The sequence below is a fragment of the Scyliorhinus canicula genome, chromosome 10 (assembly GCF_902713615.1).
Source record: "Scyliorhinus canicula chromosome 10, sScyCan1.1, whole genome shotgun sequence".
NCBI lineage: Eukaryota > Metazoa > Chordata > Chondrichthyes > Carcharhiniformes > Scyliorhinidae > Scyliorhinus > Scyliorhinus canicula.
The window spans coordinates 81,817,127-81,836,671 of record NC_052155.1 but is presented as its reverse complement, the minus strand read 5'-3'; the positions used below and the strand labels follow the sequence as shown (position 1 = coordinate 81,836,671).

Genomic DNA, 19,545 nt, shown 5'->3' with positions numbered 1-19,545 from the left:
TTTAAAAAGAAAATTCATCCTGTTAGGGTCATTCATTTTGGTATTTACTGCTCAGTTAAAAACTAGTTTCCTCTGGTATTTCTCAGGTTCCATCTTTTAAATGTCAAAGTAGAACAACAATAAGAACAAAAGGCTTTTACTAAGCTGCTGATCAGGCACCCTGGCCCAAAATTTGCTGTTAAAATAATGTGCATTATTTATGCACAAATGCCATAGCAACTTCAAGAGGGGGCAGCTTTATCAATGTGAAAATTACATCACACAGTCTGGTTCTCCATTCAAATACTTGGAGCCATGTACTAGCATGGTAGCTATTTCATTACAGAAAGATAAATCAAATTACTTCCAAGTCTTAGCGCTGTTTTAATTAAGTGACGTGTGAAATACTGCCAAATTCCTTGGCACTGTTAGAAGTGCAAACTCTCATCCTTCAGGTTTTAACTATAATTGCAGATTTTAAAGGTGTCTATTATTTTAACATTTTTTTCTATCTCAATTGAACCTTTCCTTTTCTGAATTTCACTTTCCAGATTTGACATTTCAGCACACCATTCTTATTGCAGTTCCTTCTTGGTCTTTATGCTGTTAATTTCACAATGCTGCAATCTGATTTATACATCTCCTAATCCGTTCACTCAGATTCCAGTACGTTTACCGAGATGACCCTTTTCCAACTCAACTTCAGCAATTTACAGGGTGAATATCATTAACATAAAGATTGCCTCTTGCTAACTAACAACTATCACCGCTCAATGGCTTGCCACTGTAATTCTTGGGCTAATGTAACTTGCCAGCTCACTTCAGGTTTATTCAATAGTTCATTCCCAAAATGAGCCATAATAAATTAAAATGAATATTTACATAACTTTGTGGTGGGAAAACCAATGGAACTAAACAAAAGAGTGCCAACTGGACAACTTTTGATTGTGGGAGTTTGTGAGGGGGGTTTGAGCTCGAACTCTTCTTGCCACATGAACAAGAACTTGCCTGAAAGCTTTAAGAGCTTTAAACTTTTGAAACAATGTAGCAATGGAAACTGAATCTTAAGATACATACCACCTCATTCCAAGGAGCTTTGAATAATTCCTTTTTGCTGCTCGCACTCTGCCACCATCACTTCACCAGAGGTTCGGTGTGGTTAAGTGATTTAAAAAAAAAATCCCATTCTGGTGAATTTATTGCTGCAGTGCAGAAGCAGTTCAGAGGGAAACCTCACCCACATTGTGTTTTCAGGACATAACTGATGTTTAAACTCGTGTGACGATTGGAAGATGTTCGGAAAATTGGGTTATAAACGTAGTGAGCAATTTAAGGGTTAAAAGCCTGTCGTTAGAATGGGTTTGTTTAAAAAGAATTCTGTTCTGCAGTAGTCATGATTTCAAAAAAAGGAAACAACAGGTAAAATCGGTAAGGAATGTGTTCGTCAGTCTGGGCTAATGCATAGTGGCTTGGCTGGGAAGGTTCCTGGAGAGTTGTGGGAAGGTCACTGCGGAGTTAACACGCTTTTGCAGCCGGCAGAGATAATGGGCGTGACCTACTGGCCACATTGCGCCCGAACGGGAGCACGTCACACTTAGATGACTGGAGAAGCCTCCCACAGCCTTCCCTACACCCAGTACCTCTCACAAGATCTATTACAGACCTCACAAGGCTTTGCAATCAGGATCCCACCCACAATGGGTGTGGCCAAGCTTAGCGCACTGAAGTCAGTTTTAAACTCACTTAGGCATGCTCACCTGGGATCCACTGGGCTCCCGGCATCCAAAAACCTCCCCAGAGTACCCAGCTGAGCACCATTCAGTGCTGGTCCACACAAACGTGGACCAGACGGAACGGCACGCAGGGGGCCTCCTGGGCCATTAGATGCCCTGAGGTGGTCACGGATAGGGCAGGGTGGCCCCCTGGCCTGCCAGGCTGGCACCTTAGCATTGGTGCCTTGGCTTGCCACCCTGACACTGCCAGGGTGACATTGCCAAGCGTCAGGGCTTGGGTGAGCCATGCCAAGAATGGAGGCATGGGCAAGGGGGGGGGCTCAGCAACCCAATAGCAGAGTGCCATCACTTGGGAGGGGGTGGGGGGGGTTGACACTGCCCAGGGGTGGGGGGTGTGGGGGAATCACAAACTCCCTTAGAGATCTGGGCACCATTGCAAAATGGTGGCCCGATCTTGGAGGAGCCGATCTGGCTAGCGTGTTCTGCTGCCCAGTGATGAAAATCATTCTAAGTGTGGTGTTGATCGGAGAGAAAGTCCCCAGTGCCAAAAAAGTGACTAAATGTGGTTAGATAGCGTTGAGGGATTTACCGACAGCCAGCAACAAACTCCCAAAACAAACGCCACAAATATCATTTAAACACTTTTCCGTAAGATCACACCCATTGTATTTTCTGCTGAAGGAGATGTGGTCATGGCTGGAGCTCAGAAAGGCAGTGAGTTTGGAGAAGCTTAGAGAGAGGAGCTGAGTTCTGATCTGCCTGACTGAGTCCACAATTCTTTTCAAGTTGGATAGATAAAGTAAAAAGTGTAATAATATTTTAAAGTAGAGCATTCTTGTCTGATGACAAGGAAGAGACTGAAACAATCTAGTTGAAGCAGCTATTTAAAGATATTCAGAGTCTGAAGGGGTTCCGACCAGAGTTAAATTTGTTTTAAAGCAAGTATTATTCTATGCCCTGCTAATTTTAAACTGGATTAAGAGCTCTTTTTTTGTTTTTTAATGGGAAATTATATAGTTGTGTTAAGGGCTAATTGCAACTTCTTTTTCGGGGTGAAGTTACAAGTTTAATACTGATTGATAATAAAGGTTTTGTTTTAGAAATACCAAAGTCCTATTTTTTTTTCATGCAATCACACCTAGAGTGAATCATTCTTTCTGCACGGTCTTAAAATAAACTAAAATATTGGGGTTTTGGTCCAGTATCCTAGTCACTGTTGGGCTCTGGTCTGGGATCAATGCTAGTGACTAACCAGAAAGGAATTGTGAATTTATGTTGGCACTTGGTTAAAAAGAAACTCTCATCAGTCCTACATATCATTATGAAGTTACTCATCAGCAATGGAGGCTTGGGTTTCACATTAGAGCCCTGGATATGGAAAATTATCACCATATGATTCCAAAGAGAAAACTAGAAGGCAACAACAATGTGGTCTGTTCTCATCGCTCCCTCTCACTAATACATTAGGAATAGCATCCACCTTTACTTAGCTCTGATTGCCATGCTCATTCCTGGCAAATCAACTCCTCAAATGCATAAAGCAAGTGGTAATACGTCTGTCACAGGGTTGATGGTGGTAAGTGTGGACGAGTGGTAATGAGGTGATGAAATAAAAGCATTAAGCAAGAAGCCACTGTCACTACTGTTACAAGTGACAGATTTGGTACAGCACTGATGTGTATTTGATTAGTGCACTTGTACTTGCACCAGTACCCTAAATCAGTCTGTTAACATGGAATGGTTTCTCACGAAAGGCTTGAAAATGTTGGATGTAATAAATTTGGATACAGTGAGAGTTAACTCCAAGATATGAATGCGCCTCAGCATATCCTGCTCTCAATTCTAATCATTTCCTTCATAGCAAGCACTAAAACACTCTGATCGTGTAGGTGAGAGTGCAAGTGAGTAGGCTGAAGATTTGTTCACAGGTGTCAGTCCTAGCAAGAGCTAATCAGAAATAGTGCTGCGGAAGTTATAATAAAAAAACTTAAGTACTGTGTTAAAATTTAAATGAATGACAGGTATAGTTAAATTAGCTGACAGGATGGTCAAAACATTTTAAAATTAATAGCATAAATAATGTATTAAGTATTTGCATAGAATATTTCTCAATTCTACATAGTCATTGTTATTGGTGTCTTTGCAAAATATGGCTGCACGTGATGCAACCCAAGGTTGTCAAATAAACATGCAATTTCACAACCTACAAAAGGTGGCATGAGAGTTAAGTTTAAGTCACTCGATGAGTAGTACTTGAGGTTTCATGCTCAAGCCCGTTATGATTTATACAGTCAGCATGCAGTAATGGCCCAAATTAGAAACTATGAACACAAATGTCACACTGTAGAAATCTGTGCTTACCAATAGTCTGGATAATTGTATCCTGAACTACTTTCTCATCGTTGCTTGTTGATAAAGTACCAGTAGAACTACGCTCATTGGACAACTCAAAATCAACACTGAGGCGCAAGTGTTTCAACAATGTGTTAAATACCTCTAAAACGGTTGGGCCTATTTAAAGAGAAAAAAAAATAATCAAAATTAGTACTCACTTAAATATTCGCTGGTAACTACGTAACTTATTTTTAGGGAAGGAAGAGAAGAAAATAAATTAAGATGTAACTCAGCTACTCAATAGTGATCATACATATAACAGCACAAAAAGTCTGAAATCAGTCAGTCAAATAACTACAGTTTGGCTCTTGCAATATCAAATCTTAAACAAGGATTACCAAAAGAGGAAATGCAGAGCCAACAAACACATAAGTGACTTACAAACCTTGTAAAATTACTTTAACTTCCTTTGCCAGAAAGAACTCAAAAGGAATGCTGCTAAAGGAAAAATTAATATGGAGCCATTTTTATCACTTTATGGAACCAGGGTAACCCTACATTACTGCTACTCTGTACTTCCTTTAATTGTATGAAAGTATGGAGAAAAGGTCAATTCCAGCACATGATGTCAAATAGCTGGTTAGAGACAATGGAACACGCACATAGAAAAGCAGGGGAAAATGGACAATGGAACCACAACATGTGGGATAATTCTTTAAATGTGGACAAACACAGAAGGATGTTGTGGGTGTGGTGTTACCTATAAAGCACATAAATGATCATAAAGGTTTTTCTGCTTGCCAGGTGATTTGACTGATCATCTTTCTCTCACCAGAGATAACCGGCCTGCACTCTACATTACACTCAAGGCTACAGCTGAAATCAGGAAGTGCATCATGTGCAGGGAATTGGGGGACAATTGAAGTCATAAATGAGACCACTGCATGTGTGGTGAACAAATGAACATAGAAAAACGAATCCTCTGTACTAAATGGAAACAGTCAATTCTGCTAGTTTTATTCATTTTTTTCTTAATGTCAATTCTGCTTACCAATAGAACCTTTTGCTGCTATAGCAACAGTCTCTAAAAGGACCTGTACAATGCCTGCTCGGACCCTAGGAGAATCCTTGTTGTGAGTGTCCAGATGCCGAAGAATCTGCTGAATCACGTGATGAGAATGCTGGGCCTGTAATGTTAGATTTCTTGTAAACAAATTCAGACAGTAATAGCTCTTTCATACGAAATAAAGACATAAATAAAAATATTTTGAAGAAGGTGAAGAAAATGAAAGCAACAATCTAGTTTAAAAGGAAAGGATCAGAAAACAATGTGAAGTTTAATGAGGCACTTCGGAGAACTCAGTTCTTACATCAGCATTGCTGTGGAAGATGTCGTCGATAGTGCAATCAAGCACTCACAACCAAAAAACAGCCCATTAATGCTCAGTTTACGTTAGGGTGAGACAGCTCTTGACCATATTATGGACTTGGTTCAAACATGGACAAAAAAGCTGAACACAAGTAGTGAGTGTGATTGCTCTTGACATCAAACCAGCATTTGATCAAGTCTGGCATCAAGGAGTTTTAGTAAAGTGGAAGTCAAAGGGAATCGGGGAAAGACCCTCCCCTTGTTTGAGGAGTTATATGTAGAAAAAAGGATGGGCGTGGTTGTTGAAGGACAGTCAACTCAGGCCCAGGTCACCGGAGCATTCCTCGTGGTAATGTCCCAGGGCCAACCATCTTTTCCTGCTTCATCGGTGACCACTCCTCCATGATAAAATCAGAAATGGGGATGTTCACTGATGATTGCACAGTCTTCAGTACTGTTTGCGACGGCTCAGATATTGAAGCAAGACTCAGACAACATTCAGGCTTGCGCTGTGGGAAGTAATATCCACACACCCACAAGTGTCATGCAATAACCATTTTTAACAATAGAGAATCTAATCATCTTTCCCCTGACATTCAATGGCATTCTCACTGCTGAATCCCCCACCAGCACTACCCTGGATGTTACCATTGAACTGAACTGAATTGAAACTGAACTGGACCAAACATATAAATACTGGGTTCAAGCAGGAAAAACTGTGGGAAGTTGTGGAAGGGGAAATTTACAAAAATTATACTGAACCGCTCAAATTTCAGATTAAAATTTTTGCTACCTCAAAATATAATGAAGAACCAAATTTCATGCTTCACCAAGGAGGGACAATTTTTACAAATTGCATTGTGAAGGAAGCTTCCTGCCCCCCCCCCCCCTGCATGTGCCACAACTGAGGGGCGAAATTCTCCGACCCCACGCAGGGTTGGAGAATCGGCCGGCAGCGGCGTTAATCCGCTCCCGCCGGGTTTTTATTCTCCGACCGGCCAAAAACCCCTTCCTTCTTCCTCCCCTCCCTTCCTCCCCCCCCTTCCTTCCTCCTCCCCCCCTTCCTTCCTCCACCCCACCCACCTTCCTTCCTCCCTCCCCCCCACCTTCCTTCCTCCCCCCTTCCTTCCTCCACCCCACCCACCTTCCTCCCTCCCTCCCCCCCACCTTCCTTCCTCCTCCCCCTTCCTTCCTCCACTCCTCCCCCTTCCTTCCTCCACTCCTCCCCCCTTCCTTCCTCCACTCCTCCCCCCTTCCTTCCTCCACCCCACCCACCTTCCTCCCCCCCCACCTTCCTCCCTCCCCCCCTTCCTTCCTCCTCCCCCCTTCCTTCCTCCACCACACCCACCTTCCTCCCCCCCCCCCCCTTCCTTCCTCCCCCCCTTCCTTCCTCCTCCCCCCCCACCTTCCTTCCTCCCCCCCCACCTTCCTTCCTCCCCCCTTCCTTCCTCCCCCCCACCTTCCTTCCTTCCTCCTCCCCCCCCACCTTCCTTCCTCCCCCCTTCCTTCCTCCCCCCCACCTTCCTTCCTTCCTCCCCCCTCCCCCCCCACCTTCCTCCCCTCCCTCACCTTCCTCCCACCCCTTCCTTCCTCCTCCCCCCTTCCTTCCTCCGCCCCCACCCTCCTTCCCCCCCCACCTTCCTCCCCCCCACCCACCCCCCCTCCTTCCTCCCCCCCCACCCACCCCCCCCTCCTTCCTCCCCCCCCACCCACCCCCCCTCCTTCCTCCCCCCCCACCCACCCCCCCCCTCCTTCCTCCCCCCCCACCCACCCCCCCTCCTTCCTCCCCCCCCACCCACCCACCCCCCCTCCTTCCTCCCCCCCCCACCCACCCCCCCTCCTTCCTCCCCCCCCACCCACCCCCCCTCCTTCCTCCCCCCCCACCCACCCTCCTTCCTCTCCCCCCCCCACCCACCCTCCTTCCTCTCCCCCCCCCACCCACCCTCCTTCCTCTCCCCCCCCCCACCCACCCTCCTTCCTCTCCCCCCCCACCCACCCTCCTTCCTCTCCCCCCCCCACCCTCCTCCCCCCCACCCTCCTTCCTCTCCCCCCCCACCCTCCTCCCCCCCACCCTCCTTCCTCTCCCCCCCCACCCTCCTTCCTCTCCCCCCCCACCCTCCTTCCTCTCCCCCCCACCCTCCTTCCTCCTCCCCCCACCCACCCTCCTTCCTCCTCCCCCCTCCTCCCCCCCACCCACCCTCCTTCCTCTCCCCCCACCCTCCTTCCTTCTCCCCCCCTACCCTCCTTCCTTCTCCCCCCCACCTTCCTTCCTCCTCCTCCCCCCCCACCTTCCTTCCTCCTCCCCCCCACCTTCCTTCCTCCTCCTCCCCCCCCACCTTCCTTCCTCCTCCTCCCCCCCCCACCTTCCTTCCTCCTCCTCCCCCCCCCCACCTTCCTTCCTCCTCCTCCCCCCCCCCACCTTCCTTCCTCCTCCTCCCCCCCCCACCTTCCTTCCTCCTCCTCCCCCCCCCACCTTCCTTCCTCCTCCTCCCCCCCCCACCTTCCTTCCTCCTCCTCCCCCCCCCCCACCTTCCTTCCTCCTCCTCCCCCTCCACCTTCCTTCCTCCTCCTCCTCTCCCCACGCCGGTACCCATCCTCTCTCTCTCAAAAGCGCCACTTCTGCAGCGCATTAAAATGACGCGTACCGCGTCGGTCCGATGCTGGCCCCTCCGGGAATGGAGATTAGCGGCCTAAAAGAAGGCCCCGACGCTGGAGTCATCTGCACCACTTTTGCTCGCCGGAAATCGGCGTCACGACGGTCCGCGGAGAATTTCGCCCGTGGGTAGCATTGCTGCCACAGCGACAGGGACTCACTTTCAATTCCAGCCTTGGGTCACTGTGTGCGTGGAGTTTGTACCTTCCCCCCGTGCCTGTGTGGGTTTCCTCTGGGTATTCTGGTTTCCTCCCACAGTCCACAGATGTGCGTATCAGGTGGATTGGCCATGTTAAATTGTCTCTTAGTGTCTAGGGATGCTCAGGTTAGGTTATGGGGTTACGGGGACAGGGTGGGGTGGACAGCGGAGTGGACATGGGTGGAGTGCTCTTCGAAGGGTCAACGCAAACTCAATGGATTGAATGGCCTGATTCTGCACTGCAGGAATTCTATGATAACTCCGGTTTTGCACTCCTGGCTGGCAAAATTCCCACTCAGCACATGATCCAGTAAAATTAGCCAAAGTAAATAAACGTCACATACATCTGTCTTTGAGATTATAGCGAAACAGCTAAACAGTATAATATGAAATTACCATCTCCAAAGTACTTAATATGTAATGTAAAAATGAAACCACTTCAGTTACTTGCAGTTCATCAGAAAATAGAGCATAGAACTAAAATCAAAATGCAATCAAGCGCTTGTATCATGATGGATAATCATAATAAAACATTTCACTTCTTAAGCTTTTAATAGAGAAGAAAACAACACATTACATATATAAATGATATAGACGAGAACTTGGGGGGGAAATGATGAGTAGGTTTGCAGACCACACCAAGATTGGTCGGGTGGTTCACAGTGAATAAGAGGGTTAAAGGTTACAGGAAGATATAGATGATTTGGTCAGATGGCAGAGCAGTGGAAATGGTATTTAACCCTGTTAAGTATGAGGAAACAGTACAAGGGAGCAAGTAACAAATGGCAGAACACTAGGTAGCTCAGACGAACAGGTGAATAGGGTAGTTAAGAAGCCATATGGGACACTTGCCTTTATTAGTCATGGCATAGAATATAAGACCAAGGAGGTTATGTTGGAGCTGTACAGCCAGCTGAGTACTATGTGCAGTTCTGGTCACCTCAATATAGGAAGATGATTGCACTGGAGGGGGTACAGAGGAGATTCACCAGGATGTTGCTTGTGATGGAGCATCTGAGCTATATGGAGAGACTGGCTAGGTTTGGATTGTTTTCTTTAGAGTAGAGAAGGCTGAGGGGGGTATGATTGAGGTGTATAAGACTATGAGGGACTTGGACAGCTCTTCCCATTGTTTGAGGGGTCAATCACAAGGGGGCATAATTTCGGGATGAGGGGCAGCACGGTAGCATTGTGGATAGCACAATCGCTTCACAGCTCCAGGGTCCCAGGTTCGATTCCGGCTTGGGTCACTGTCTGTGCGGAGTCTGCACATCCTCCCCGTGTGTGCGTGGGTTTCCTCCGGGTGCTCCGGTTTCCTCCCACAGTCCAAAGATGTGCAGGTTAGGTGGATTGGCCATGATAAATCGCCCTTAGTGTCCAAAAATGCCCTTAGTGTTGGGTGGGGTTACTGGGTTATGGGGATAGGGTGGAGGTGTTAACCTTGGGTAGGGTGCTCTTTCCAGGAGCCGGTGCAGACTCGATGGGCCGAATGGCCCCCTTCTGCACTGTAAATTCTATGTAATGTCAAGGGGATTTGAGAAAAAACATTTCACTCAGAGGGTGGTGAGAATCTGAAATGCACTGCCTGGAAAGGTAGTGGAAGAAGTACCTGGATGAGCACTTAGGCTGATTTAGCACAGTTGGCTAAACAGCTGGCCTGTAATGCAGAATAATGCCAGCAGTGCGGGTTCAATTCTTGTTCCGGCCTCCCCGAACAGGCGCCGGAATGTGGCGACGAGGGGCTTTTCACAGTAACTTAATTGAAGCCTACTTGTAACAATAGCCAAGATGTGGAGATGCCGTGTTGGACTGCGTGAGCACAATAAGAAGTCTTACAACACCAGGTTAAAGTGAAACAGGTTTGTTTCAAATCACTAGCTTTCGGAGCACTGCCCCTTCCTCAGGATAATAAGCGATTATTATTATTACCATTTGAAACACCATCGCATTGAAGGATATGGGACAAGTGGTAAATGGGATTAGCATGAGATTGTGGGTAGTTATCGTCAGTGCAGACTCAATATACTGAAGGGCCTTTTCTGCACTGTCCGGAACTCCATGATTCTATGAATCTATAAGGCTGCAGGCATTTTCCTTCTTGCAGAAAGAAAATCATGCAAACTCACCTGAATAGAATACATTGTAATTTTGAAGCAGGAAACAGCAAATGCATTTGGGTCCCAGAGCTGATGGTTGTCTAAATGACTACAAATAGAATTAAAAAAAAACTCAATTAGCAGTCAGTTAAGATGAATGTCTGAGTCAAGTACAAAACCAATAATCCTACTGGGTAATAACATGAACGCAGCCCATTCAGCATAAATAAACACAAATTGGAAGATTAACATTTAGTTTAGATCATTTCTGACAATATTTGTTACATTATATCCTTTAATAACTCCAGGCTAACCTATTTTAACAAGGAAGGGAATAAATAGACGACTGAGTGCCGGCATGTCCAATATCACAATCAATTCAATAAAGAAGAAAGCAAAGTATATTCTCTCAATGCTTTTAAGGAACCATTTCGACTGGCTGTTAGTGGTCTGAATTCACCAAGGTTTCATTAAAATGATAGTTAAAAAAAAATCATTTCCCTTTTCTTAATGTTGGTGAAAGACTGTAGCAGCCAGCCTTGTATGCAGCTTTGTGGTTGATGTAATAATCCCTCAAGATTTGTTTTTTTTAAATATTTCATTTGTGCCGTTTGAAACGATTTTTTTTTACTTAATGTTTCCAAAAGGAATGCTTAAACAGATGCACGTTTTTCTTTAATTACTAAAACATTTCATTTGTGTGTAAAATTGGGATGGGATGGGGTTGTGGGACTATGCAGCATGTCAAGACAGATTGGTGAGGTGTGTACAACTTTTCAAGATCCATCATTCCTGTTTAATTTACCCAACTACATGCATTTTGTGTTTTAGTTTCTAGCAGTCACCTCTTATAACATTTTAACAATCTGAACATCAGTAAGTTTAAAGGTGTGTTATTGTCACTTCATGATACTGTTGATGACTCCTTCTGGATAATACAGCTCATGCAGCGTAAATAAGCATAAATTACAAGATCAGAATTCATCACTGTGTGGGAGCAAGCTAGTAGACTCTAATGACCAGCTTATTTTCATCCTTTCTTGTGAAGTGAAAATGAAAGTCGCCATAGTCCCAGATGAACATGGGCTGCTTTCCCTTTTTGAGTGAGTGCTGACTGATGGAGGATCACCACATCTCAGGCTAGGGACAAGGTTGAGAAGGCGAGGATGGTAACTTCAGACGTTCCGAATATTTATATTCTGTTTTCAACCAAAATTGTAGTTTTGGATTATTTGCTGAACAAACATTTTGTTTACAATATAAAATTCAGCTTTTATGACTAGACATAACGTTTTGACACAGAAAGAGAAAAATAAATATCACAAGCATTTCCTTTGCAATAGATTAACACTGCTCCAAGCGTCTAACTTGTGAACAGTTAAGCATTTATGTCCAAACATACTAGTTTCTGATGCTGGAGTTAATTATTCAAAATCGGACACCAAAAATAAATCACCTTGTACACATTTTGTACGGTGCTGTAAAAGAGTCAACCATAAATCAAGGTGAAATGTTTTGACTGAAGCTGGAAGCTCTAAAAATGTTTATTTTTTATGAATGGCTGTTGTTTGGTATTTCAGATTGACTGAGAAGTTCAATAGCTGCAGTGCCCTTACTGAAGAAGAAAATAAATTCCTTAATCATAGCCATCAAATGTCAACCATCTTCAGATTCAGTAAAACTTCTGGATGCTTCTTTTTCTCACATATTCAAAAGCTAGCGCTTTGAATGCACACTAACTGGCAGCAGAATTTAGAGATGGTTCAATTCGGAAAGATATTAGATAAGCGGGAGCGGAACACTGATGAGTTGGATTGATCAAATCCATCTAAGGTTGTAAATCTGCAGCCGAGAGAGAGAAAGGAATGAAAAAAGGTGCAATATCATTGATCGGTTTAATATATAGAATATCAGCTTGTGGAGGAGATGTAGAGAAACAAATTTGCAAACACAATACAGAGAATTGCAAGAATTATAGAGTAATTATAATGGGGGATTTCAATTATTCAAATATAGACTGGCATAAGAATAGAGCAAAGGGGCAAGTGGGGGAAGAGTTCCTGGAGTGTGCTCAAGAAATTCTCTGCAGCAATGCATTTCTGGTCCAATGAGAGGGCAGCCACTGTTGGACCTTGCTCTGGGGAATGAGTTGGCCCAAGTGGATCAAATAACAGTGGAAGGGCATTGAGTGGCCATTGTATCATAAGGTTTAGGTTGGCCATGGAAAAGGACAAGGAGCAATCCATAGCAGGAATAATTAATTGGGTGAAAGCCAACTTGGATGGGATGTGAATGCATCAGAGGCGAGGAGTTAGAGTCAAATGTTGGCAGAAAAGATAGTACCTGAACAATGGGCTACCTTCAAAGAGATAGAATTGCAAACAACGTGAAGGTGTATACCTTTGAAGGGAATGGTAGTATAAGGGCAGCACGGTGGCACAGTGGGTTAGCCCTGCTGCCTCACGGCGCTGAGGTCCCAGGTTTGATCCCGGCTCTGGGTCACTGTCCGTGTGGAGTTTGCACATTCTCCCAGTGTTTGCGTGGGTTTCGCCCCCACAACCCAAATATGTGCAGGGTAGGGAGATTGTCCCCACTAAATTGCCCCTTAATTGGAAAAAATGAATTGGGTGCTCAAATTTAAAAAATAAAGAAAGGTAGGACAAATAAGTTCAGATCATCGTTGATAATGAGACAGAGATGAAGCTGAAAAGGAAGAAGTATGCATATGAAAGATGTCAAGTAGAAAATACGATGGAGAATCAGGCTGAATATGGAAGGTCCAGAGAGAGGAAGTTAAAAATAAAAGATGAAGGAGGGAGCATGAAAAGAGACCAGCAACTAACATAAAAGGGAACCCCAAGATCTTCAGTAAGCATGTAAATAATAAAAGGGTGGTAAAATAAATGGTAGGGCCAATGAGTGATAAAAAAGGAGACTTGCATGTGGAGACAGGAGAAATAGCAGAAGTATTAAACAAGCACTTTGCATCTGTCTTTACAAAGGAAAACAATACTACCCATGCTGAGAGAAAGGAGGGAACTCTCATACTCGAGGATTTTACAATTGATAGGGAGGTGGTGTTAAAGTCTGTTTTTACTTAAAATTGAGAAAGTACCAGGAGCAGATGATATGCAAATTGACAAACTATGAGGATGGGATGCATCCAAGGATACGGAGGGAGGTGAGAGTGGAAACTGCTGAAGCGCTGGTCATCACTTTCCAGTCTTCCTTAGATACAGGGTTGGTGCTAGAGAATTGAGAATGTTACACCCTTGTTCAAAAAAGGGTGCAGGAAAAACGACAACTGCAGACCATTCACTTTGACTTCAGTGGTAAGGAAACTTCTGGAAACTATAGATAATTAAGAAAAGCCAGCATGGATTCATTCAGGGAAAATCAATATTCACTAGCTTGCTGGTGTTTTTTTTTGAAGAGGAGAAATTGGCTAGGTTGGGATTGTTCTCACTGAGTTCAGAAGAATGAGTGGGGATCTCAGAGACTTATAAAATTTTAAGGGGACTAGACAGGGTAGATACAAGGAAGGTGGTACCAATGATAGGTGTCCAGAACCAGGGGTCAGTCAGGATTCAGGCTAAACCATTTTGGACGGAGATAAGGAGACATTTCTTCACAAAGAGTGGTGAGGCTGTGGAATTCATTGCCACAAGAAGTAGTTGATGCTAAAACTTTGAATATATTCAAGAGGTGGCTAGATATAGCATTTGGGGAGAATGGAATCAAAGCCTATGGGGAGAAAGCAGCATTAGGCTCGAAGGGCCAAAAGGCCTCCTCCTGCTCCTATCTTCTATGTACTATGACAATTGTTTGGATACTCAACTGGTTAGGGACAAACCATGTGACATACCAGGTAAGTGTAATCCCACAAACCAAGAGCGAGAATGAGACATGTGACAAACCGGAACCTTTTGTGTGTTTAAGCAATTATATTCTCTGCGGACCAGCAAAAGCACGAGATGCTGAAGATGATCCTGAGTGGATTCCCTTTTTCACTCCGTACAACCCGCGGGTTTTGAGCACTGTCTGTTATTTGACTATCCTGTGCCGCTTGCAGAGAGTAAAGAATTAACCTCGCAGCTTCTGCTGCTAGAAAGTATGGTAAATCTACTGTCAACATCATCACTGCCTCGATGTCCAACTCTGAAAAACTGAGTTGAACCTGATGTCAGCCAAATAATCAATCATCAACAGCTGTACACCCCTTCAACTGCATTGGACTTTATATTGCTTAATCTATCCTCCCACCCTGTATTCTATTTGCATTTGTGTGAACTTGGAGTGTGCATGTGTGAAACTTGCAGCATTATAATTTTAATTAGACTGAGTTGAGGACAATAAATGCTGTTCTCTTTTTGCTTTAAAAAAAAACTCAAGGAAACCTGCTTCTGCCTTTTAGTCACACCACGCAAAACATACATTGAATTGGCAAACACATCCTTTTTTTAAACAACCTCTTGTGGTCACCTTACTGCCAGGTAATAACACTGTTAGGGCACTTATGCTTTGTTGGCCTAGCTACTTGTATACATCTCGGAGTATTAATCCCAACGCCAATGCCTGAGGGGCAACAATGAATACTTACTGCCATTCTAAAAAATTAAATTCACCATTATTCTCTGCTTTCTCTCCGTTTGCCAGTTTTTAATCTACACATGGTTCAATTTTGTTAGAGATTCTGTTATGAGGTACTTGATCAAACACAGTTTGAAAATCTATATATATGAACAACATTACCTCATCAACCCCAACATTGGGAACGTGAGGAAAAAAACAATATTTATAAACTATGCAATTGCCACAGTAGGAAGGCGGCACTTCAGAAAGGGTGTTCGAGCAGTCCAGGCAGAACTAACCCAATTCTCTCTCTCTGCATATATTATATAAATATCTATATTATATAATAGAATAACCTAATTATCTGCTCTCTTCCATTTTCTATGGCAGCATGGCGCTTGTTGTCATGCTTCCGACCCAAGGGTGGATTGTGCACTAGGGTCATGTACCATGTCATCCAAGGATAACCCTCATCACACAGTAGCCACTCTGGTTTCATTTGAATGCAGCTGGCAGAGCACAGTCACAGAAGGCAACATAGCAGTTGACAGCAAATTGGACAGTGACCTACAAGAACTGCATGGTGACCCATAGCTGGATGTTGATCGAGTAGAATCCCTATCTATTGCAGTACATCTCAGCTGAGATGCAGCACCTGCAATGTGTCATGCGCGCCTTTAATAGAAGCCGGCAATGCTTAGAAAGCCATGTGTTTGTTCTGTTTCATTGTCTCTGGCAAGAGGGACTGAAAAGTATTTAGCTTTCTTCGAACACAGAGGTGCTCAGTGACTTCATTTGTGCAACAATGTATGGTGAACTGGAAGATGTTGCAAGAATTTCCTGCTTCAGTCAAGAAGGATTCTGATGCAAGAAGGTTAATGACTACAATCTCCTTCACAACCACTGGCAATGCCATCACATCTGAAGCTACAGTTGTTGCAGCAGCAGGTGGCAAATATCAATCACGACCTCCTTAGTGTAATGGAGGTGCCTGACACAATGTGTGCAATAATGCATGCTCCAACAACTTTCCTCTGACCCCATCCCTTCTTCTAATTCCAGCTCTTGCTGTGCATTCAGCTTACGCTTTGACCTTCCCCGTTTTGACTCAGAACAGTCTGTGCTGAGCAAAGGACTCACCCTGAAGCCCCACCTTAATGAATTTCGAGCTTGGCATAATGTTGAACTCTTCTTCCGCTGTCTTCACCTTTGTGCTCACTTCTTTGGGCAGGAGTCCTCCACCCACTCAATTGACCCCATCACCACTATTCTCCCTCCACCTGGGCCCTCCCTTTGACATCTTACCTGCAGTGAAGCCACCTGGGGTGGCCACTGCCCAACACAAAATGGAAGATTGCAAGGAATGCAGGGAAAATGGACATGTTGGAAAGCAAGCAGCTTGCAAGGCGATTGTGTATTGGGACGACTGCAGAAACCAGTTTTGACTGCTGCAGAGACCAGACAGCACTGTGAAAGAAAACCCGTTAACATACTAATGAGGCAATACCGGGCGAGTCCCAGATACAATGGACACAAGTTAAGCACAAATCGATACATTCTATGGAAGGCCAGACCCAGTGGCGCCAGAGAAGCCCAAAACAATAGGTCCCAAGAACCGCCCCAGCAACCAAGGAACTGCCCTATGATTGGGGGGTTCAAACATATCGATTGGGAAGAGACCCAATCGATTCCAAGTAGGTAAGGGAGTCCACCCAAAGGGGCGCGGACCCCTTGGGACCTATAAAAGAAAGGTCCCACACATGGTTCAGTCTCCTGTCTCCGGGCTCCTGTCTTCTACTCCAGCCGTCAAGCAGCAGCCACCAACAAGTGCGTGCCTAACGACGACCGCTACCAGAAATAGGCACTCCTGACATCCTTGGCAATTGATAACAATCCGAAGTCTGCAGACCAGAGCAGAGCAAGAGGCCTTGTTCCCTGACCTCGCCGTTCCTTCGAGATAAGTATTAGTTGTTTAGCGGTAGGAGTAAGTTTAATCCTTTAGCGTGTGCATGGGTAGTTATTATAATTGTACTATAATAAACTCTAGTTGTTTGGACTTACTAATTGGTGTACGGTTTTATTGCTTTGAACTTCACCTTGAAGCTTGTGGTGGTGTCTTAACGGCACCTGGCGACTCCAGAGCTTAGAACGAGAAACAGAGCCAAAGTGAGTGTTAAGCACACTCACCCAGAACGAGCAACACCTGCTCTTGATCTTTTGAATGAGAACTGTTGTGACATCAGATACCTCAACTTGTCTGCTCCCCTCAACCACTGTAATCGCGCTCATTCTGAATTTACTGCACTCCATTCTCTCAGGTCCAACCCTGACTTTATCAAACCTGCTGACAAGGGTGGTGCTTTGTTGTCTGGTGCATCGACCTTGCAGACGCCGAGCACCAATTCTCAGGCATTTCTTCCCACCTCCCCTTGCACCAGGACTCAACACTGGACATTAAGCCATTGTTTCTAGAACTGTCACTGGCCTCATCACCTCTGGAGATCTTTCCTCCACAATCTCCAACCTCTGTCTCCCAATCCCAGACAACGTATTTCCATGCTAAATTGCCCCTCAAGTTTTCAGGGATGTGCAGGGGTGTAGACCCGAGTAGAATGAACTTTTGGAAGGTCAGTGCAGACTCGATGGCCAATTGGCCTCCTTCTGCACTGCAGGTATTCTATGGAGGTATGGGAATTGCCTCCTAAACCTCTGGGCATACAAGGCCCTCAGCTGGGTGTCCTTTTCATACTCCTCCCACTTCTAGCAGCTTGTCCAGTTCTGTGTTACTGCTGCTCATTCCCCTGTCAGGCTGTAGTCCAAGGAGGAATGCAACCAACTGTACCCACTCCTGGAAGCAAGTGATCTGTGTAGAATCCTTAAAGTCAGAACAAATATTTCCCACACCAGGATGACCCACACCACTTCCTGTTGACTTGAGTGACATTAAGCAGCTCTGGAAATTAAACACTTTTACAATTGCAACAAGAACTAATAGTAATGAATTGGCAAATAGATCTGAAAATAGTTAAATAGAAAATAGATTAAACAGCACCTATAGGGAGGTTACTTCCTGCTGTTAAACATGCGTTGAATTGTGCGTTCCGAAGAGACACTGCTTACTGGAACATCAAGTTCCAAAATGGCAGTGTTGGCATCAACTCAGTGTTACACATTGAATAACTTCTCAATCTTCCCACTCTGCATACTTTAGCACATGCTCCATGTGCATGTTAACACACTTGCATCAGAGGTGTGTACGTTGGTACTGCAGAACCAAATTTCAGAGCTTATATATTTTTGTAGTTGCCTTGTTTATCTCAGCATTAATAAAATCTGCACAAACTATAAACATTTTAAGTAATTTTACAATTCAAGATTAGCTAGAAACTGAATAAAACATGAAACACATATTTTCACAAATTTAACTATGAAAAGGTGTCAGCTTTATACAGCATAATATTGGATATTGCTTCATTACAAGCATTTCAGGTTTTAAAAAAGAAATTAGCACTTCATAGCAGTGCTAGCGCTGTATTAGGCTATGCAGAACATACTAATACAGCTCTTTCATCTAGTTTTACCTTTGACGCAACATGAACAAACATTTTGCAGATTAAAGCACCAATTCCAGTCAACCTTGTCCTGCATCTTGAATAATCTGCTCAGACTTTAACAATTTAAATGTCATGCGTTTGCTCATTGTTCCTTTTTAATTGGCTGTTACTTTTCAATCAGCTAATGAAATGAAGTTGAAAAGAAAATGTGACCCTTTTATAGTTAAGCAGCTGGATCATTAAACAAGGCCACTAAAAAAACTTTGCTCTTATGTAGGACATGTCACCAGTGGATAAATGAACTGCAACTATAAATACAATTTAAAAAAAACACAAAGGCCCAAACAAAACAAATGGTTATTCCAGAACATTCCTGTCACAATTTCAGCACAAGTCTGCGAAATGCCACAATCTAGTGCGGGACCAATATAATAGAGACCAGGTTTTGCATTAAAAGCTTCCAGATTATCTTGTAGGGATGGAACCAATACCCACCGCAAATGAAGTCACTGCAGTCTGTGAGAAGCAGCAGAAACCCCTTACATTAAGAATTTCCAAGTTCTGAAGCCTCAAAAGGCATTGGTAAATTAGTCAGGATAAGTAGATCTTCCTGACAATCCATCTGGGGGTCCAAAATCCACTAGGCATTACAAACTAACATCTTGGCCTGGGGCCCGGAAGATGCAATTCATCAACATTTTGAAGGACAACAGAAATTCATCCCAAGGGAAAGGAAACATGCTAAGGGGAGGCATCCATGGCTGACAATGGAAGTCAGGGACAGCATAAAAGCAAAAGAAAAAGTATACAAGGATTAGTGCGAAGCCAGAGAATTGGGAAGCCTTTAAAAGCGAGCAGAGGACAATGAAAAAAGTAATAGGGTTTGGCGGGGAGGGGCGGGGGGAGAAGATGAAATATGACTGCAAGCTAGCTAGGAATATAAAAGAAGATAGGAAGATTTTATTTCAATATATAAAAAGGTAAGAGGCAAGAATAGACATTGGACCACTGGAAAATGAGACTGGAGAAGTAGCAATAGTAAACGAAGAAATGCCA

At 44.3% G+C, this 19,545-nt stretch overlaps 1 protein-coding gene across 8 annotated transcripts in view; it reads right to left on the bottom strand.

Annotated features, from left to right (window-relative positions):
* LOC119972479 (protein EFR3 homolog A-like) overlaps positions 1 to 19,545 on the bottom strand; it is a 209,342-nt gene that overhangs the window by 81,764 nt on the left and 108,033 nt on the right. For all 8 annotated transcript variants that reach the window (XM_038809233.1, XM_038809236.1, XM_038809237.1 and 5 more), the window contains 3 exons: positions 10,394 to 10,472; positions 5,098 to 5,233; positions 4,074 to 4,223 (listed from right to left, as the gene is read on the bottom strand). In XM_038809233.1, coding sequence (XP_038665161.1) covers positions 4,074 to 4,223; positions 5,098 to 5,233; positions 10,394 to 10,472 — 365 coding nt within the window. The remainder of the gene's footprint in view (positions 1 to 4,073; positions 4,224 to 5,097; positions 5,234 to 10,393; positions 10,473 to 19,545) is intronic.